Source organism: Empidonax traillii, unplaced genomic scaffold, assembly GCF_003031625.1.
Source record: "Empidonax traillii isolate 1590-97213 ecotype Southwest subspecies unplaced genomic scaffold, ASM303162v1 scaffold1276:size275569, whole genome shotgun sequence".
Lineage (NCBI taxonomy): Eukaryota > Metazoa > Chordata > Aves > Passeriformes > Tyrannidae > Empidonax > Empidonax traillii.
The window spans coordinates 216880-235664 of record NW_020956469.1 but is presented as its reverse complement, the minus strand read 5'-3'; the positions used below and the strand labels follow the sequence as shown (position 1 = coordinate 235664).

General features: G+C 54.1%; 1 protein-coding gene across 4 annotated transcripts in view; it reads left to right on the top strand.

Annotated features, from left to right (window-relative positions):
* The first annotated feature begins 777 nt into the window (after positions 1-777).
* The window catches only part of ARHGEF18 (Rho/Rac guanine nucleotide exchange factor 18), a 45078-nt gene continuing 27070 nt past the window's right edge, over positions 778-18785 (top strand). For 2 of the 4 annotated variants that reach the window (XM_027906322.1, XM_027906321.1), the window contains exon 1: positions 18074-18146. Coding sequence is in view for 1 of the 4 variants with exons in the window: in XM_027906323.1 (XP_027762124.1) it covers positions 805-880; positions 5661-5797; positions 6385-6884; positions 8716-8926; positions 9535-9649; positions 10028-10085; positions 10300-10344; positions 10624-10704; positions 11070-11175; positions 11632-11806 (1504 nt within the window). In the remaining 3 variants the exon portion in view is untranslated. Of the gene's footprint in view, positions 881-5660; positions 5798-6384; positions 6885-8715; positions 8927-9534; positions 9650-10027; positions 10086-10299; positions 10345-10623; positions 10705-11069; positions 11176-11631; positions 11807-18073; positions 18147-18785 lie in introns of those variants that run through there. The other 2 variants (XM_027906323.1, XM_027906320.1) reach the window with 2 other exon arrangements.

The window sequence follows — 18785 nt, the reverse complement described above, 5'->3', positions numbered from 1 at the left end:
TCTTCAGCCTAATCGAGGGATTGGGAGCAAACTTTGGAGCCAGTCTTGGCTGTGGGGATGGTGCCAGTCAGGAGCAGTGGCCTTGGAGACCTCGGGGAGGGGCAGAGTTTGGTCTCTTGGGGCAGTTTGGAGTTGGCTGAGACTGCTCCCACCTGCCTCCCTGCGTGGGAGAACTGAGGAGGGCTTGGAGAAAGGTCAATGCCAGGGGATGGGGACTTGCTGCAAACTGCAGGAGGATGCTGGTGTTGCAGAAGGACAGGGTTTCATGTGGTCCCTTGCAGGGGTTCTACCACAGCGCTTGAAACCGAGAACAAAGGCACAAACGTCAAGCCTGTGGTCTTAACTCTCACTCTGCACCGAAGGTGACTCTCACCCACGTGTCACTTCAGGTTCTGCTCCTGCAGAGCAGCCTGGAAGGTGGTGATTTGCCATGCTGACAGCTGACAGCCATGAACGGAGCAGGGAGGCTCTGGCAGAGGGGAAGGGGGTTGTGGTGCGCTCACAGCGTGTTTTCTGTGTCTGCCTGCGAGCCTCGGGCAGCGCTCGGGGGGCCGTGCGTGTGTTCCGGGGCTGCCGATCCCCAGGTCGGGCTGTAGGAAGTCCCTGACCCGTCCCACAGGTGGGAACGCCAGGGACCAGGAATTTCTCCCTGGCTTCAGCTTCCATCAGCTGATGCTTCTGACAAAACACTTGGCTCCTGCACTCCCCCCTTGGCAGCCCCTGGGCTGCAGCGCTGCCTGAGAGCGCTCCGAGCTCCGCGCTGGCGTCTCCTGCTCGGGGCCGGACCTCGCCCGGGGCTCCCCAATGTCAGACTCGCTGCTCAACCACTCCTGGCCGTCGTTTTCCAAGCGCTGGAAGAAGAGATGGTCCTTTAAGCGAGGTAATAACGGCCTGGTGTGTGAGGAGAGCGGGCTGAGAGGGTGGTGGGAGCTGGGGCTGCTGCGGGACGGGAGGACAGCCTGGGCTGAGCAGGTACCAAAAAACACTGCGGTCCCCAAGCAGAGCTTGTTTTGGGGTGCTTCCCCTCCTCCCTGCAGGGGCTGCTTCCTAAGTGCTGGTTCATGCTTTTTGTTCCGCCTCATCTTCTTTTCAAGGCACAGAAATGCCTTGGGGAGCTGGGGAATGGGTTAAATCTCAGCTCTCTGGTTTTGTATTAAGTTTGTTTGGTGGCTGGCAGTGAGCTGGAGGTCCTGGTTCTTGCAGACAGCTGTCTCTGCACGCTGCCTGCAGAGAGCTTGGGGTTTGAGCAGATGCTGGGGAAAGATTCCTCCGGTCTTCCAGCGAGGGCTGGCGAGCACAGCCAGAGCTGTGCGGTTTGGGTGGCCCTGGCTGGGCTTCCCAGTGTCCAAGAGCAGGGATGGGAAGTGACAGCAGTGGTGTGAACTGGCCTCGTTCCTGCATGTGGTGCCATGACTTGGAAATAGGGAAGTGAGAGCCTTGACATTTGCAGTCCCAGGGGAGCTGGACACTGCTGGACACTGGTGGCCTGCACACACTGCTTCAGGCTGATGATGTTGGGTGTCTTTACCTGTGGCATTAGAGCTCCTGGCACTCTTTCTCCTCTGTTATTCCTCCACCCCTCCCATTTCTCTTCTGATGTGGATGCACAGGAGACCAAGATCCGAACTGAACACTTGAAGGAATGTCAGGTCAGAGCAGGAGGAAGGGTCATGCAGGCTCTGATGTGTGATGAGCCCCAAGCCCCTGCTGGACACCCCCCTCCAGCCTCCCCAGTGCTGGGGGGGTTGGTTATGTGCCCACTGGGAAGGCTCAGGTGGGCTGAGTTCTCTGACAAATGAATCAGCCTCGTGGTGCTCTCAAGCACTGACTGCTTTGGAGAGGACCCGGGTAGAATCAGCTCCTCTCAGCATGTGCTTTCAGAGCAGTTTGTCCCGATGGGTCCTGTGCTCTGGGCACAAAACACTGGGGTCTCACTCACTCAGAAGGGAATCAGAGGGGCTGCAAATCCCCCTCAGCCCTGCCAAGACCTTTCAGCTGAGAGTGAGCAGAAAACAGTGCTGGCTCCCTGCTCCTCTGCCCTCTGTGCCCAACAGGCAGGCCCCAGGCAGGGTGATAAGGCAGCAGCTCCCTGTGCAGTGTGTTACACTGTGGGACAGTTTATCCTCCCCCTCCCCCTGCCTGGGCTGCAGGAGCCAATCCCCTCTGCTGCCAAGGCAATGAGGGGCCCAGACCAGGCCAGGGACTGCCCCTCAGCTCATTTTGGCACAGGGAGTTCAGCACTTGCTTTCCTGAGGTTCTTCCCTATAGCTCTGGACATCCTCCAGCACAGTATGTGAAGGGCAGCTGGTGCAGGGCCAGCAGGGCAGGGGCCAGGGGGAGATGGAATCCTTTTTTCCTCTTGCCCATGATGCTCCCCGTGCTTTCCCACCAGTCCCTATCCTGGTTGCTGGGAAATGCCCAGACATTCTTGTCTTTCCTTCCTCCTGGGATCATCTCACGTAGCAGAACTGCCCAGTGCCTTTGTCCCAAGGCATCTGGCGTGGCCCTTCCCTGCTGGGAAGGCAGACAGTGTTTGATGTTGGAGGATGTGACTGGCGTGGGGAGAGCTCCCGTCCCTTCTTCCTCTGACGTGTTCCCTGCCAGAGCCAGCCTGGCTCCAGGGTCACTTGGGGACCTGTAGCATCCTGCACCGAGCTGGGGGCAGGTGAGGACAGGACACTGCTGGCAGAGTTTGCTCCAGTGCTGGCTGCTCTGGTGCTGTCACCTGCTGTGACACTCGTGGGTGCATCTCCAGTGACCGATCTGTCCGAGGGAAAGCAGCAGAGGTGGTTGTAGGAGGGGAGGGTTTGACTGTAGGTCTGAGTTGGAATTATTAAAAGTCTCTGTTGGGCTCCCAGTGGCCTTGAACGGAGTCACAGCCAGGAGAGCTCATCCAGCTGATCCCACAGCATCAAAACTCCCGGGACTGCCCCAGACTGTCACATGCACTGGACACCTGTCACTGCTTCCTTCCTCCCCACGCAGCAGCCCAGAGTCCTCACGTTTCACCCGTGGGAAGCTCTGGCAAAGTGCAGGCACCATCCCAGCCCAGCTTCCTCCCCAGCTCTGCCCTGGGAATTCCTCTGGGGAGGCTTCTCCCTTCAGCTATAACCTTTTATGGTTCCTGGCCAGAGGCGAGTTAAGCAACTGCAATACCTAATCTGCTTAATGTTCTCCTAAAGCAAACAGCATTTGTTCTTGAAAGTGTCATTTTGTCATCCCATCTCCAACTCCAGCTGAGGGAAGGTGACTGCTGCTGTCTGCCAGTGCCTGGGGGGCCGAGATTCCCCATCTCCTTATCAGGATGCTGGACGTGGATCCTTCCAAACAGGCTTGAGTGCACAGTCCGAGAGACTCAAGGGGCTCCAGAGTTTGCCACACTTGCTGATACTGGCTGACCACCTTGATGGTGGATGTAGGGATGTTCACAGCCCCCCCAAACCTGCATCCCTCCTGCGTGTGTGCCCCACGCTGCTCCTTCCTTGCTCGTTATCCCCCAACCCTCCATCACCCCCTCGCCCCCATCACAGCTCAGCTCTGCTCCCGGTGCCAGCCCAGCATCAACTGGCTGAGGCTGAGACGTGGGAGCCCTGGAATTGCTGTGGCTGTTGCTCACACATTGCCTAAAATGGTGTCCCCATGGCTGCAGCCCCTGCTCCTCGTGCCTCTGCCTCAGGGCCACCACCGCCCGGAGCTGATTCATCGCCTGCTGAACCGAGCGTCTGAAGCCGAGGAGGAGGATTTAAGTCCTTTGGTGGGTCTGGAGGGGCTCTGTTGACTGCAGCCCATGCCTTTGGCCGAATCCTGAGCTCTGCATGGCGCAGGGAATATTTTCCAGGCCTCCAAGGAGCTGACTCTGTTCCAGGGATCCACTTTAGGGCCGCACGGAGCCTCGGGCAGGCCCAGAGTGGCCTTGGCGGGACGGCCGGACCTGGAACGGGAGGAAAAAACCTCTTTGTTTTAGCTCAACCTGTGGGCCAGTGCTCTGGCCTCTGTCAGGCCACAGTCCTTGGCAGCTCCAGCAGCCACATTCCTGCTGCCTCCCGGGGCTTTGCTGCTCTGCCCGTGGGTAGGACACTCCTAAAGGGATGGAGAGAACAGGGAATCTCCTTTTCCTTCCTTCCCTGTACCTGTATGAGGGTCCTGGTCCCCTTGGAACCTTCCCCACCCACCTCCTGGTTGCTTCCTTTGGGTCCATTCTTCCTTAGCCTTCATCCCAGCCTATTTGGGCACTTCAGTGGCTTTTACTGCCCATTGACATTTTTAGGTGTTTTTTCTTACAAGGTCCTGCCAAAACCTGTGCTGGTTTAAAGGTGCATTGACCTCAAAATGCTGATTTTTCATTACAAATGAATTCAAGGAAAGCAAAAGGTGATGTTCAATAGCTCACTAAACCCCTGCCATTTGCAGATGCAGCTCAGGGACACCCTGGGCAAGAATTTGTCTATTCACTAAAAATGTCTCGAGAAGTAAATTTTACAACCTTGCTAGAAAGCCTGTTTCAAATTTTCCCTGCTCTTACAGCTTAGAAGGCCTTTAATTAAAATAGTGCCTTCACAGAGTGTTTTCTTTCTATATTATTTATAGTCCCTTACTTGAAATCACCACAGACATTTAAACACACCAAACGCCCCTTAAAACAGAAAATCTGGCATCTGCAGTGTTTCAGTGGGATCCAAGGAACAAACATCCCAGCTATCCCTCACGTTTGCTGCCTTTTTTTTTCAGTTGGCACCACGCAATTGCTGGCTGAGTTGTGGAGCTTTATAACCCCCAGCAGGATGCAAGATTTCCAAGAGCGTGTTTCTTAACAATGTCTTCCTCACTTTAATGTTTTTACACTTGGCTTTCCTGGAGTGTGAGGGGTTTTATAGCAGATTCCTGCTGTTTTTTCCTACTGGATAGATATGGCCCCTGACAGTCTCTTGCTGTTGTGCTCTGCATCTTCAGAGGTCCACCATGGTTCTTCAGCCTGTCTGTGTATCCCAAAGGAATAAAAAGACCTCTGTGAGTCATGTGGTGGTTTAGAGGTTGTGGTTGAGGTTCACAGTGTGTCTGGCTCTACAGGAATGTGCCTCACTCAGCTGGAAGATCAATTGAAACACATCCAGCCCATGGCTTTTGCTTCTCAGTGAGGTATCAGGTGGTGATCACACACTCAGGTTCACACTCCTGGGAGGGGAAAATCCCAGAGAGTGAGCTCTGCTCCCACTGGGGCTCTGCACGTTCAGTGTTGCCTGGAGTCAATAATGTGCCTCCAATCTGCCTCCCAGGGGCATCCTTTATTCCTTAAGGATGAAAAGAAAACCTCTGACAGTATTTTTATTCTAGATTTCTGCTTCCAAGGTCCGTAATATCAATAACAGCCATCAAAATGTGCTCGAGCCTTCTTTTCCTGTGGAAGTGGCCTCTGCAGCACAGGACATCCTACATGGATCTGACTGGGACGGTGCAAGCCTGGTCCTTGCACATGCTGCAGCTCTAGGGATGAGATTTCTGCTGTCAGGGAATCCCTGCATCAGGATCAAAGCTGCTGTGGTCCAGAGATTGCCTGGCACTGCCCGTCTTTAAGGGGCAAGGAAGCAGAAGGCCCGATTGCAGCTGATTTTCCATCTCTCCCAGCTGTCTGGTTACCTGCTGTGACCTTCTCTGTCTTGCAGGGTCTGACTGCAAGCCATGTTTACGGGAATTCACCGATCACCACGCTCCTGCTTTGGAGTATCCCAGCCCCAAAAGCTTCCTCCCATCCCTGATTGCTGAGGATGACTCCTCCTGCACCAGCATGGCCGAAGAGAAGGCAAGTGTCCTCTTTCCTTCTGCTGCTCCACGAGGCAGGAGCCAGGGTCAGCAAGCTGGCTGGTCAGCTCCACATCCACAGGGGTTTGTGGCAGAGTAAGAATGGGGGAAAGGAGTACTGATCCAGACTGTCAGGGAATTTGTCCCTCCTGTAGGTGCTGTGTGTTTGCACTCAGGGTGATCTGCTCCATAACCTTGCCAGGCACTGAGGTCAGGCTGACAGGCCTGGAGTTTCCCGGGTTCTCCTTCTGGCACTTTTTGTGGATTGGTGTGACATTCCCCAACTTCCAATTCTCTGGGACCCCCCCAGTGAGCCAGGGCTGTTGGGAAATGATGGAGAGCAGCTTCTGTCGCTGGGAAAAATCATCCCTGAGTTCTTTGTACTGGTGTTGGGGGGGGGAATAATGCACAGAGGGACCCTGAGGTGGTGGGGCTGGGGCAGGTCTGGCTTTGAGGGGCAGTAGGAGAGGGCTGCTGTTAGAAAGTCTGGTTTGAGAAACACATCTGCAAGTCTGGCCCTGCCCTGCACCCTGAGTTCTGCATGGACCAGTGCAAGGCTCTCAGGTGGGATTTGTGCCGCCTTTGCAGGAGGACTCATCTTCCACAGAGCTGGATGTGCCAGCAGCAGACGCGCACAGCAGCACGGAGGATCTCCTCTCAGACTCTGCTCTCCACGGCACTGAGTATTACAAAGACCTGGGGCTCCTGAGCCTGCCCCTTGCCAAAACAGCTCCAGAGACGGCAGCACAGCCAGAAGAAGGGTCCCAGGCCGTGCCTGCCGTTTGCTTATTGGAGGAGAGAGCAGGAACTCTGAGCAAACTGTCCGTGGATGTTGCTTTCTCCAAGCCCGTTTCCTGCGTGATGCGTTACGGCCAGGCCGACTGCCGCTTTCTCCACAAAGGCCACGTGTGCCCCTGTGCAGCAGGGCCAGGAGATGGTGCCAGCACCCCTGAGTGTCCTGCAGAGGCAGACAAGGAGCTGGACCTGCAGGAGGCCCAGGATTCCTTCCCCACGCTGGTGAGATCCATGTCCACGTCTCGGAGGCACAGCTGGGAGAGCCCTTTGTCACCCGTGGGCTGCAAGCGCAGGTACAGCGGGGCCGGGAGGGATATTTGATGTACACAGTGCAAGTGATGGTGGGTGAGGCTGCTGGGTGGTCTCCCTCACTTGTCAGCATCTGCCAGAGCAGCTGGATGCCCACTGCTCGTGTTGGGTGTGACGTGGAGGAGCAGATGCCAGAGCAGCAAGAGGATTTAGTGTCTCTTTGGCAGTAGGAAGGTCCTCTTCTCCCAGCCTCGAGGCCAGGATGAGGATCTCTCATCTGGAGAGAACTCATTTCTGTCTGGAGGTGACCTTAAACAGCATCAGCTGCCCCGATGACCTCCATCCTCTGGCTCAAAGGGAATTTTTCCCATCACAGAGAGATTAAGAGAGCTCTGTCAAATCCTTTTTCTTCTTGTCTGTGAGTTGGCTTGGTGAGGCCTGTGCCTGCAATCACTGTGAGGGAACGGCCTGAAGTTGTGTCAGGGGAGGTTGAGGTTGGATATTAGAAAAAGATTCTTCCCCAGAGGGTGGTTGGGCACTGAACAGGCTCGTCAGGGTCACAGCCCCAAGGCTGCCAGAGCTCCAGGAGTGTTTGGATGATCCTCTGGGGCACAGGGTGTGACTCCTGGGGTGTCCTGTGCAGGGCTGAGGGTTCAACTGGATGATCCTTGTGGATCCCTTCCAACTCAGCATATTCTGTGATTCTGTGTCCTCCAGCCCTCTGCCCTCCACGTGGCTGCAGAGGAGGTTGTGTTTTGTAGCAGGATGCTGAGCTCTGGGAGCAGAGTCAGTCCTGGCATTCCTGCCATCCTCTGCTCCTGCCACATGAATGCCTCGACCTCCAGGTTCCTCCATGAATGCTTTCCCTGCTGACAAATGTATTGATCTCCCAGCTGACTGGGATTTAGGTGCAAGCCAGCAAGGACTATTTTTATCTCTCCTCCTTATATGGTACCCTAAAATTATCTCAGCCTGAAATCTTGGCAGTTCCTTATCAAGCTCAGGCTTTGGTTCTCAGTCCTATTGTTGCCCCGTGTGCTGTGGCTCATTCACAGTTTATGCTGGGAACAGGCACAGGAGGAACAGCAGCCTGGGGCAGCTGTGCCAGGGACATGTTCTGTCCCCTCGCTGGGTGATGAAGGATGGATGAGCATGGGGCCAGGGAAGGGGAATATGCCCCACTGTTCCCTAAGCAAACACTCCCTGAAGCCTGTCTGTGGCAGCAGGAATGAGGTGACAGTGATCTGCAGACAGAACCCGTGCAGAGACTAAGATTTTCCACTCAGCTCTATCCGTCGTTTTGCTCCTGTGCTGTTGGCACTGCAACAGCACTCGGTGTGCAGGACATTGTGGGGCTCTGGGGGAGCTGGTCCACCCCTCATTTCCCAGAAAATAATTTCTTTTTGCTTCCACGAAGCTGGGCCCCTAGTGGGAGTGGGATTTATGACACACTGCCACATTGGGGATGCGATAAACAGCATCATCTGCCACTTCTAAATGCCCAGAGGGACTTTCCTGGCGGGGCAGCTGACAGGGCAGGCAGGCCAGTCTGCAGCCTGGGTGGCTGCACAGTCTCAGGGGTTGCTAAGAGATGAGTGTGAGCCATCCAGCACCAAACATCCTGGGCGACCAAGGAGCTGAGGGACTCGCTGATGGCAGCCAGAGGAGCTGTTTTGAACAGGCTCAGGACTCGGTGTCCAGGCTGACACTTCCTGGTGTTTCCTTTCCCATGTGCCTGCTGGGGGTGAGCCTCCTTGTCCCAGCTGCACGAGCTCTTTAGGACCATCCACCCAAGGCCACTGCAGGGGCTGTGCCACACCTGGCACACTGGGACAGGTCTGCTAAACTGGCTTGTTCCTCCCCCTCCCTGCTCAGGTTCAGCCTGGATGTCACAGAGATGGGCAGCGACCCCGAGCAGGAGGATGTGGAGAAGAGGAGCCAGCCCTGCCCGCAGCCTCACGTGTCCCTTCAGCTGCCCAAAGCAGGGCTGGGAGCCTGGAGCAGCAGCAGGGCTGGCACGGTGATCAAAGTGGAGATAGAGCCGCTGCTCCCCAAGCTCACGGTGGGCCCCGGCCTGCAGGAGGTGGTGAGTGGGGAAGGCTGGGCAGGGAGAGCTGGGGGGGCAGAAGGGGCAGCTGCAGGCTGGGCTCTGTCAGTGCCAGCATCAAAGCAGGTGTGCCAGGAGGTCTGCAGGGATCTCAGCAAGGATGAGCCCTCTCTGCTCCAGGACAAACTGCCCCGTCTTGCAGGAGAAAGGCCCTGGGAGGTGGCTGAAGCACAGCCCTCTTTTCCTACATATCTAGCTGGAATTTCCCTTAATGCAGCCTGTGCCTGGTGCCTCTTTTCCTGTCACTGTGCATCTGTAAGAAGAGTCTGGCTCCATCTACTCTATGATCCTCTGTCAGTGAGCTGAAGGCAGGAGTGTCACTCCCCTTCTTTGGACTCAGTGAATATTAAAAGGACAATTGCTACATGTTCTAAAAAGTGAGAAATGCCTATGAAGGTTTCAGCCCCAAGTGTCACTTGCTCCAGCCTCCCTGGAGCCCAGACCTGAGGCCAACAAACAACTGGGCCTAACGTGTCCTGCATCATAACCCTGACAAAACAGGAGGCAAGGGCTGAGGAACCAGATGTGATGGAGGCTCCCTTGGTGCACAAACCACCAAAGATGCCCATGACTTTTTACTTCTCCAGAAATGTGTCGGCAGTGGGAAGAGACTGAGGTCCAAGTCTGTCCCAGCAGCCTGTGAGACCGCTGCCTCCCCTCAGATACCTCTCAGCTTCAACACTTCTCTTGCAGTTGTGGAAGGTTGGTACAGACTATACCTATGTCATTAAATGAGGGCAAGGGGTGATTGAGGAGATAAAAAGTTGGAGCTGTAAACTCTGCAGGGCTGGACATCCCCTGCTTACCCTTCCACGTGGAGGGTCTCTGGGGTGCAGAGCAGGATCCTCAGTAGTCACTTCAACACAGACCAGAGAGGGGAGGGGTAACACAGAAAATGATGTAGCCTTCACAGAAACGCAGAGCAGCCTCTTCCTCCCTAACTGCTCCCAGCATTTCTTCCTCCTCATTCAAGGCAGAGTGGGAGCCCAGCAAGGTTAACAGGGTCCAATTGCATATCTTGCAACGTGGTGTTCTACAAAGGTAAACCAGGTTCCCTGCTGAGAGCATTTTGTGTTCCAGGTGTTGAACCCCCTGCCCTGGAGGTGCTGGAGAAGGACCACGTGTCCCCAGACCATGTGTAGGTATTGTCAGTCCTGGCTGTTTTGAGAGGAAGGGGATTCTTGGGTGTATCCGAGCTACTGGGGATGCAGCAGCAATGGAGATCCCACTCCATGCTGGGGCACAGCTGAGAAGTTGCTCTTAAACCAGCACTTGAGGCTTTGTGGGGTGCAAGATGTCTGTGCAAGGACATTTTCTAATCCCTCCCTTTTCTCTTGCCCCGTCCCTGGTAGCTTAAATGTCCAGAAGGTTCTTCAGGAGCTGAAACATTACCATGGGTAAGTGTGTGTGGGAGAGGGACGTGGGTGGGGACGTCACAGGATCCATCTGGCAGTGGACACACAGTTCCTTGAGGGGCAAACCCCCAAGAGTACCAGAATCACTGATTTCTTCCAGTGAAACTATGGCAGGACTGCAAGGAGAAGGGACATTTCACGTGCCTCTTCTGTAACTCTAAAGGTGTTCCTGCCCCACCTCCAAAGACGAGACTTTGTGCTGACCCAGAAGTTGTGCTCTTGTGTTCTTTACTGTGTGTCTGATGCCTTTTCCCTGCCCAGGGCAAAGCAGAGAGCTTGTGTGCAAGAAGGCAGCGACTCTTCCCAGCAGAACATCACTTGGTTTGAGTTCCTGTCTAACGAGTAAGTGACACAGAGGGAAACCCGCACACTTCATGTTCCCAGAGCAGATTGATTTCAAGCCCCCCTCCATCTAAGCTCTACTGCCCTGCTAATCCTGAGTGCAGGACACTGGTATTGCAGGGGTTCAGCCAGGATCACTGAATAGCACCACAGACACAGACAGAACTTTTGAACGTTCAGCTCCTTTTTTGCGAGTGTCTCATTAATAAATGACGTGGCTGACGCCAAAACAGATCCTCCAGGAGATGGAAAGCTCAGACTTGGGGCTCTAAAGTAACGCTTTAATGACCTTCATCAGTGATCTCCCTGAGCTGGGCTTGGCCAGTGGACTTCCCCTTCATTAAGATGTTTTTGTTTTATTTCAGAAATGAGGAGAGTGGGAAGAGCGATAAAGCAGAGAAAGGCACGAAGGTGATGCGACGCCTGAGCTCCCTGCGGAGCCGAGTCACCGGATCCTGGCAGAAGGATAAGGTGAGGGACAGATGCTGAATTTGTGGAAGGAACTGTGAAATTCTTCAAGTAGAAAAGGGGATCTGATCCCAGAAAGCAGTCAGCTGGATTGTTTTTGGGTGGCTGAGGCCTCTATCATGGTCAGCAGATGCACTGTGTCCCCTAACACAGTGCACAGGATGGAACGATCCTCAGTTTCCATCCCACCCTTCTCCAGGGCACCTTCTAAATGCTCCTATGCTGCCTTAGTTGTCCAGAGCAAGAGGATTGCCTTGGCTGGGTGACTGGAGTGCTGTGTCCTGCCCTTTGTCACACCTTGACTGGACCTACACAAGGGAGACTTGCTTAAACCTTTGGGAAAAGCATTACCATTCCACTGTAAACCCCCCTGCTTCCTGCACACTCCTCTGTAGGAGCAGGGAAAGGAATGTTGTCAATGGAAGGCCTGTGACAAGCTGTGCTCTTCTCTCCTTCCAGGGTAAGAACAAAGAGCAGCCAAAGGAGAGAGAGAAGGAGAAAGACACAAAGGAGCCAAAAGAGAGGTGGAAAGAGATCAATGGGCACCAGCTTGTGCCAGGGGTTTTCTCCAGTTGCACCAGCTGCTCACTGTGTGCCAAACCTCTTTTGAATAAAAGTGGTCTGCAGTGCCTGAGTGAGTATGGCTGGCACTGCCTGGCTCTGCCCCTGCCTCTGCTCCCACCTCCCCTCCAGCCCAGCCTGGCCTCTCACCCACCTAAACCAGCCTCCTAAACCTCACCTAAACCAGCCTCCTAAACCTCACCTAAACCAGCCACCTAAACCTCACCTAAACCAGCCTCCTAAACCTCACCTAAACCAGCCTCCTAAACCTCACCTAAACCAGCCACCTAAACCTCACCTAAACCAGCCACCTAAACCTCACCTAAACCAGCCACCTAAACCTCACCTAAACCAGCCTCCTAAACCTCACCTAAACCAGCCTCCTGGACTGCTCCACTTCTCTGCCTGGCTTGGCTCTACCCCACCACCCTCCTTGGCCTGGCTTGGTTGTGTCTCCAAAGAGTCTAAACAGTCTCTAAATCCTGCCTGTCAGTAGTTTACCCTCATTTTCTTTGGTCACTTGACCATTTCCTGCCCCTTTCCCCCAAGGAGGGTTCTAGGTCAACTTCTCCTCCACTAATTTTCTTTTTCCATGAAGTTCTGCTTTGCCTGAACAAATGTCCCAACTGCCTGAGTGCAGCTGGATCTTTTAGGCTGCTTTTCACAGCTGCAGTCATGTTTCAGCCCAGCACTTGCCCTATGCATGGGCACAGGGATTTCTAGAGCATCCAAAACTTTATTAACAAACACAAAGTCAAATGGTGCCTCCCAGGACCTGCATGGGTGAGACTGTTGCTTTTCACCTCTGAGTAATGCCCGTGTGCATGGACCTCTGTGCTCCCACGGCTTCCACTGTGACATGGCTTTGGCTGACAAACCCTGTCCCTCCTCTTTGGGGCAGGTACCCAGGGCACTGAAGAACACTTTAAAAGGGATTGTCTGTGGGCAGAGGAAATGTTCTGGAATTGAAAGAATTGCTCTCTTTCTCCACCCTGCACCCTCAAGCAATGCTCGGTCTCCAGTGAGGGTCTCTCAGAGGCTCTTAAGGTCAGTAAAACCTTCCTGGGGCATAAGAGGACTGGCTGACCTTGGACATGTGCAGTGAGAAGTGTGGATATTTAGAGAGAACCTAAATATTATGAGAGGAGGCAGAGTTATGCCTTGTCATTCCTGTCTGAGGAACCTCCTCTGTTTGCAGTCCTGCAAAAATACCTTAATCTGAGAGGATACCAGACAGTCCAAGTGCACCAAGAGCTTGGAGCATTGCTCCAAGCATGGCCTTGGGAATGCTGAGGTCATTGATAGTGTGAGTGATTCTCCTCTGGACAACTGCTATGAAGATCTGTGGTCTGGAGTTGGAGGTAGTTGTGGAAATAGGAGTGTGGTTCAGCATATTTTTATCCATCATAAATGTGTGGGGATGGGACATGAGTTATAGTAATTTTTACCTTGTTTCTCAGCCCTTCCATGAGGAACCTGTGTTCTGTCTTGTTAACATTCAGAAGAAAATGTGCAAGGTGGCTGCTGCACTGGTTTGTGTTTGGGACTCTGTGGCACCTCCTTTGGCTCTCAGCTGCCCAGGGATGTGCTGCCCAGGATAACGTGGGCAGCAGGGCAGCAGAGCTTGTTTTATTGTGTTCCCTTTGCTTGAACTGAGGCTGAATCGGGCAGGGTTTGGAGATGTGCATTAAATTAACAGCCTGTCTGTGGTGAGATGTGGACTAGGGCTTGTTGTGTGACAGCTGTTGGGCTGACGGGGCCTATATTTGGACGATGCTGGGCTGGAACCTCTGTGAGCTGCCTGTGAGCTGGTAGCTGCTATCACCAGCTCCCGTTATTGCAGCTCAGAGCAGTGTGTGGTCTCCTGAGTAGTCCCTGATGGAGCTCTGGGGCCACCAGGAAGCTGGAGCAGCAGGACTACTTTTCACAAGTGTGAGCTGCCCTGTCAGGGCTCAGTCTGAGCTGTAGTTGTTGCCAGGATCTGAGGAGATTTGGCTGCTGCTCTTGTTTTCTCATCATGAACTCACATTTCACCATCTCTACGCCTTGGCCCCCGGCCAGCCCTCGGTCCATCGCTGGTCAGGTGCTGCTGTTGATGTTGTGTCCGTGGTATTTTTAACTGCAGCACCACCACGTGCTATGAGGCAAAATGGGCTCGTGGAAAACACAAGAAAAGATGGTGGTTAAAGAAAGGGGATGAAGCCAGGGAGAGGAAGGATTGGGGGAATGATTAGGAAGCCTGAGATGTTCCAGTGTCTCATAGGCACAAAAAATCTGGTGGCTGTGAAGAACTAGAGAAGTGAGAGCACTTCTTATTAGAGACAGTAACAGCAGGAGGAATTCAAGTTCTAATTCAGAACATTGCTCTGCTAGAAACATGCCTGTGAGCTGTGAAGAAGGCAGGCAGCCCAGGTAGCCTGGTAGGTGGTATCTTGTTTCCCTGTCTCATCTGATTCCTCCCATCTATCCTTACATCCCGTGATCCAGAGTATCCCAGGGCTGGAGGGAAGGAGGCAGAGCTGCGTGTCCAGAGTCTGGACGCAGGAGAGTCTCTGCAGCTCACAGATGTGCTGTGAGGAGCCTGCCAGGGATGAAAAGCAAAGAGGAATGGTTGCAGTCGCTGGGACCTCGATAACAGTGGCCACCCAAACTCTGCCGTTACGCAAATTTGGAGCTGAGAGCCTCCAGGTTTATTGTTCACCTGGAAATGAGAAAGCTCCTTTTGAGCCTCTGCTGTCAAGGGTGGAGAAGGTTCTGTGCCTAAATTAATCCTCTCTTATAAACATGCTTCCAGAGTTTATGCAGCGAGAGTTAGATGAGTCCCAGGGAAGCCCTGACAGGAGGAGAGCTCTCCAAGCAGGCTGTGCCATGGAGGCCAGCCAGGGATACACTGCGGAATACAGATGGAAAGGAGGATTGCTTGCCTACTAGTGACTTGAGCACTGGGGCAGAGGTGGGTCTTCCACATCTCCTTTAGTTGACAGTCACACCTCTGTTACATTATAGGAAAGGCAGAGCCTGGGCCCCACCGTGGGGTCAGATTCAAATCCTCCTCAAAAGGAAACCCGAAGCTGCAACCAAAGTTTGTTGGGCTTCAGACAAACTCCTTTAAGGGAAGGTGCTCGATTTAATGAATCTTCCTGAACAACACAGGCTGTGCTGGACTGTCCTAGGCTGACCCTTGCTGGCTGCTTCAGTGCATTGGCTGATCTCTAACAGATTGCCGTAACAACTGGTTGCCAGGACTTATTTAAGGCGTGTTGTGAAAGAGGTTTGGAGACCCATTTCCTTCCTCACAATGGGTGAGAGGACATGGGGCTGTGAAGTTTGTCAGGCAAACATCCTCCATCCGTGGGCAAGGAGAGGCCAGAAGAGCTTTTGGTTTGGACTTGAAATTTGGTGTGAAATTCGCCTCTCGCCTGGCACTTGTGCGTGCACAGTTTTGTTTTCTGGCTTCCCAATAAACTAATATGGGAAGATAGTTTTGGCTTATAACAAGCAGGAATTACTTGATTTTTCTATCCTGAAATTTCTGCTCATAAGCCCACACAGAGTCCTGAGAAATCTGAAAAGCAGCAGACAGCCTGGAACTCTGCATTTCCGGAGAGAGACACGGGCGCCAAAAACCTTCTATTTTGGGGGGAAAAAGGAGGTTTGGCTGCTGTAACATGATGACAGTGATAAATGGACTGGGAGTCCCACTTGGAATAAATGATTACTAACAGAATTCCAAACAAACAGAGGCTAAACCAGAGCGGCTGCGTCAAGCTGTGGGTTAAGGTGGTTATGAGCCAATTGAGAAGGATCTGAAGCAAATGTGAAAGCAGCTGCAGCGCTGGTTGCAGAGGAAACACTGACTGAGCTATGACTGTGCTGACACAGAGCTGGTTCACCCAACTCGAGAGGTTTTAGAAAAGGAAACCAAAGTACAGCCTATTCTCAGTGCTTCTCCTTTTCTGCTTTTCACTTTCTTTTTGTATCTGGGCAGTACTTGCCTTCATTTGGAGCATCTCCAAGTGCTGCCCCTTCCATTCCCTGATGAAACCTCAGGATCTTGTACACTCGGGCTGACAAACACATAAGGCTGCAGGACAGCAATCTACGTCTAACACACTCAGCAAGAAACCTTTCATTGTTACAGAATTGCACAGGATTAGAGCCTTGGTGCTCTTCTCCTCTTCGCAATCCAAACCTTAGCTCTAAGCCATGGAGTTTTTGAGCTGGCTGCTGTGCCAGGTTTTGCACTGATTTTGTGGCGATGCCCTGAGGCAGCTGCACAAGCACATCACGTCCTCTCCGTGACAGCTGCAGTTGGGCAATCTGCAATGCTTTGCTTTTACATTACAGCAAAGCACAGAGTCTGAAGTGCCTAAGGACGAATTAGTCACCAAGTGACAGCCAGCTGTTTACCCCCAAACTGCTTTATTTAATGGTTATGTCCCTTGTAGTGCTGACAGGCCCCAAGAAACAACTGGGATCTCATTGTACTCAGTCCCGCAGCACAAAAGGGAACATTTTGGAAAAGCTTGCAACCATGAGATGAAGAGACAAATAAAATCAATTAAACAGGTGGCAGTGTGGAAACTAGAGACCATATTGGTCCCGTGGCAGGAGTTCAGCACACTTCAAGCCTGAGCTGTGGCAGGTTCTTTTAGAGCAGCATGGGAAAGCTGCAGGGTGGATTTTGAGAGGGAAGTTCGTTTTGCAGTCGTGTATCTGTGTTTTCAAGCTCAACAGGCAACTTGGATACATGCAATTTAAAATACGACAAACTTTCTATCAGTACTGTAAATCCTCAGAGTGAAATTGGGAGGTAAGGTTGGATTGTGAGCTCTTCCCAGTTTTTCTTCCCGCACCAAATGCTCCAGCAGCCTGGTGCTAATACATCAAACTATACTGGTGTCAGGGAAAAGGTGGCTTTTCCAGCAAGCAGTTTGTTTCTACAAGTCAGTGCATGGATCTGCTGGCAGTGAAGATAATTCCCCTTTGCTCTCACCATTTATCTGTGCAAGGGTCGCTGGCACAGGCCTGGGCAGGCACTTGCTCTTGAGGGCAGACAGGGGGGACAGCACCTGCCAACCTACCGGGCACCCCAGCCTTGCCTTGGTAAGGGTGTCCATAAACACTTCAGTACATTGGGATGGCAAATCCCACCAGGCTTTTAATATCCAATTACGTATTTCAAGTGCCAGGCTGCGTGCTGTGACACATGAAGTACCACGTTAAATCCGCCACTGGGGATGCCACATCCCAGCTGCTACGGGGCCTCTTCAGTTTTTAGGGATGTTGGGGGAGAACCGTGCGCCATCCCTGAGGAAAAAGCGTGGGCTGTGGGTGGCCATGCCCTCCCTGAGGGGAAAGCGTGGGCTGTGGGTGGCCATGCCCTCCCTGAGGGGAAAGCGTGGGCTGTGGGTGGCCATGCCCTCCCTGAGGGGAAAGTGTGGGCTAAGGGTGGTTGTGCCCTCCCTGAGGGGCAGATGCAGGCTGAAGGACACGTAATGTGTGCTCTCCCTGAAGGAAAGTGCAGGGTATGGGTGGTCGTGTGCCCTCCATGAGGGAAAAATCTTGGCTGGTCGTACCCTCCATGAGGGGAAGGAGCAGGTTATGGGTGGCTGTGAGTCCTCTCAGAGGAAAAAAGAGTGAGCTCAGTGTGGTCGTGTGCTCTCCATGAGGGAAGCCGCAGCCTAAGAGGGCTGTAAGCCCTCCCCGAGGAAAAGGCGTGGGATTGGGGTGCTTATGCTTTTTCCTTGAGGAGAAATCGGGGGCACCGCGTGCCCTTCCTCAGGGAAGGTGCGGGCTAAGGGCGGCTGTGGGCCCTCCGCGAGGGGAGAAAACGCGGGCTGTGGGTGGTCGTGCCCTTCCTTAGGGGATCATGCCGGGTATATGTGGCCGTGCACTCCCTCCTGGTCGGCAGCAGACATGTGTGCCCTCCGTGAGGGGAAAGCTTAGGCTAAGAGGACCGCGTGCCCTCCCTGAAATAAAGCGAGAGCCATGGGTCGCCCTGCCCACCCTGAGAGGCAGGCGCGGGCTGTGGCGGCTGCGCCCTCCTCGAGGGACAGGCGCTGGTCGGCTGAGGCCGTGTGCCCTCCCTGAGGTCTGGGAAGGGTCTGTGTGCTCTCCCTGAGGGGAAAACGCGGTCTGGGAAGGGTCTGTGTGCCCTCCCTGAGGGGAAAACGCGGTCTGGGGAGGATCTGCGTGCCCTCCCTGAAGGGAGAATTCGGGCTGTGAGGGACCGCTCGCTCTCCCCTCAGGGGCCGGGACCCTCGGTGGCCTCTCGGCCCGCGCAGGCGCACCCTGAGCCTCTCCCTCAGCCTCACATCCCGCTTTCCCTTCCGGGACACGGCGGCGTTTCCTGTTGCTGTGGCGGCGGCTCCCGGGACCGAGAGGGGACCGGCGGCTCCCCGGGGAGTCCGGTAAGAAGAGACCGGGCTGTGTCCGCTGCTCCCGCCGGCCTCGGCCTCCCCGGCTCCCCTCGGCCCCCCCCACGGCCACCGGCACCCCTCCCCGGGCCCGCTTCGCCCGCCCACCCCCCCGGTCGCTGTGCAGGCAGCGCGGCCCCCCCCGGGGGACTGAGGGGACCCGGCGGCACAGGGGGGGTTGGATCCGGAGTTGGGATCCGGTGGATCGTCCCTTTGTGACAGTCCCTTAGGGTTTTCCAGCCGTCCCGGACCTTTGCAGCTCAGGGTTTCAGCTGCGGGGCGGACGATCCAGTGTTTACGTTAGAAAGCTCTTTTAGGGGGCTAAAGGAGGAGCGAGACGTTTGCTGTGTGTTGTTAGGGAGGCGAGTGTGAAGTTGGGTCCCTTTTCTGCCGCGGTTTTAGTCTGAGCATCCTTGCGATCCTTAAATCCTGCACCTCGTCCTCTGGGTGCTGACACACACTGCAGGTACCGGGGTGCCTTCAGGAGTCCGGGGTGTACATGAAAAGACCTTAAACGTGTTCAGAAAAAAAAAAAAAAAAAAACAAAAAAACGGTGAAATCTTCTCCTTATCCGCAGTTGCAACGACTGACCCATTTTAAATATTCCCCAGCCCTGGCACCTTGGGGAGAGGA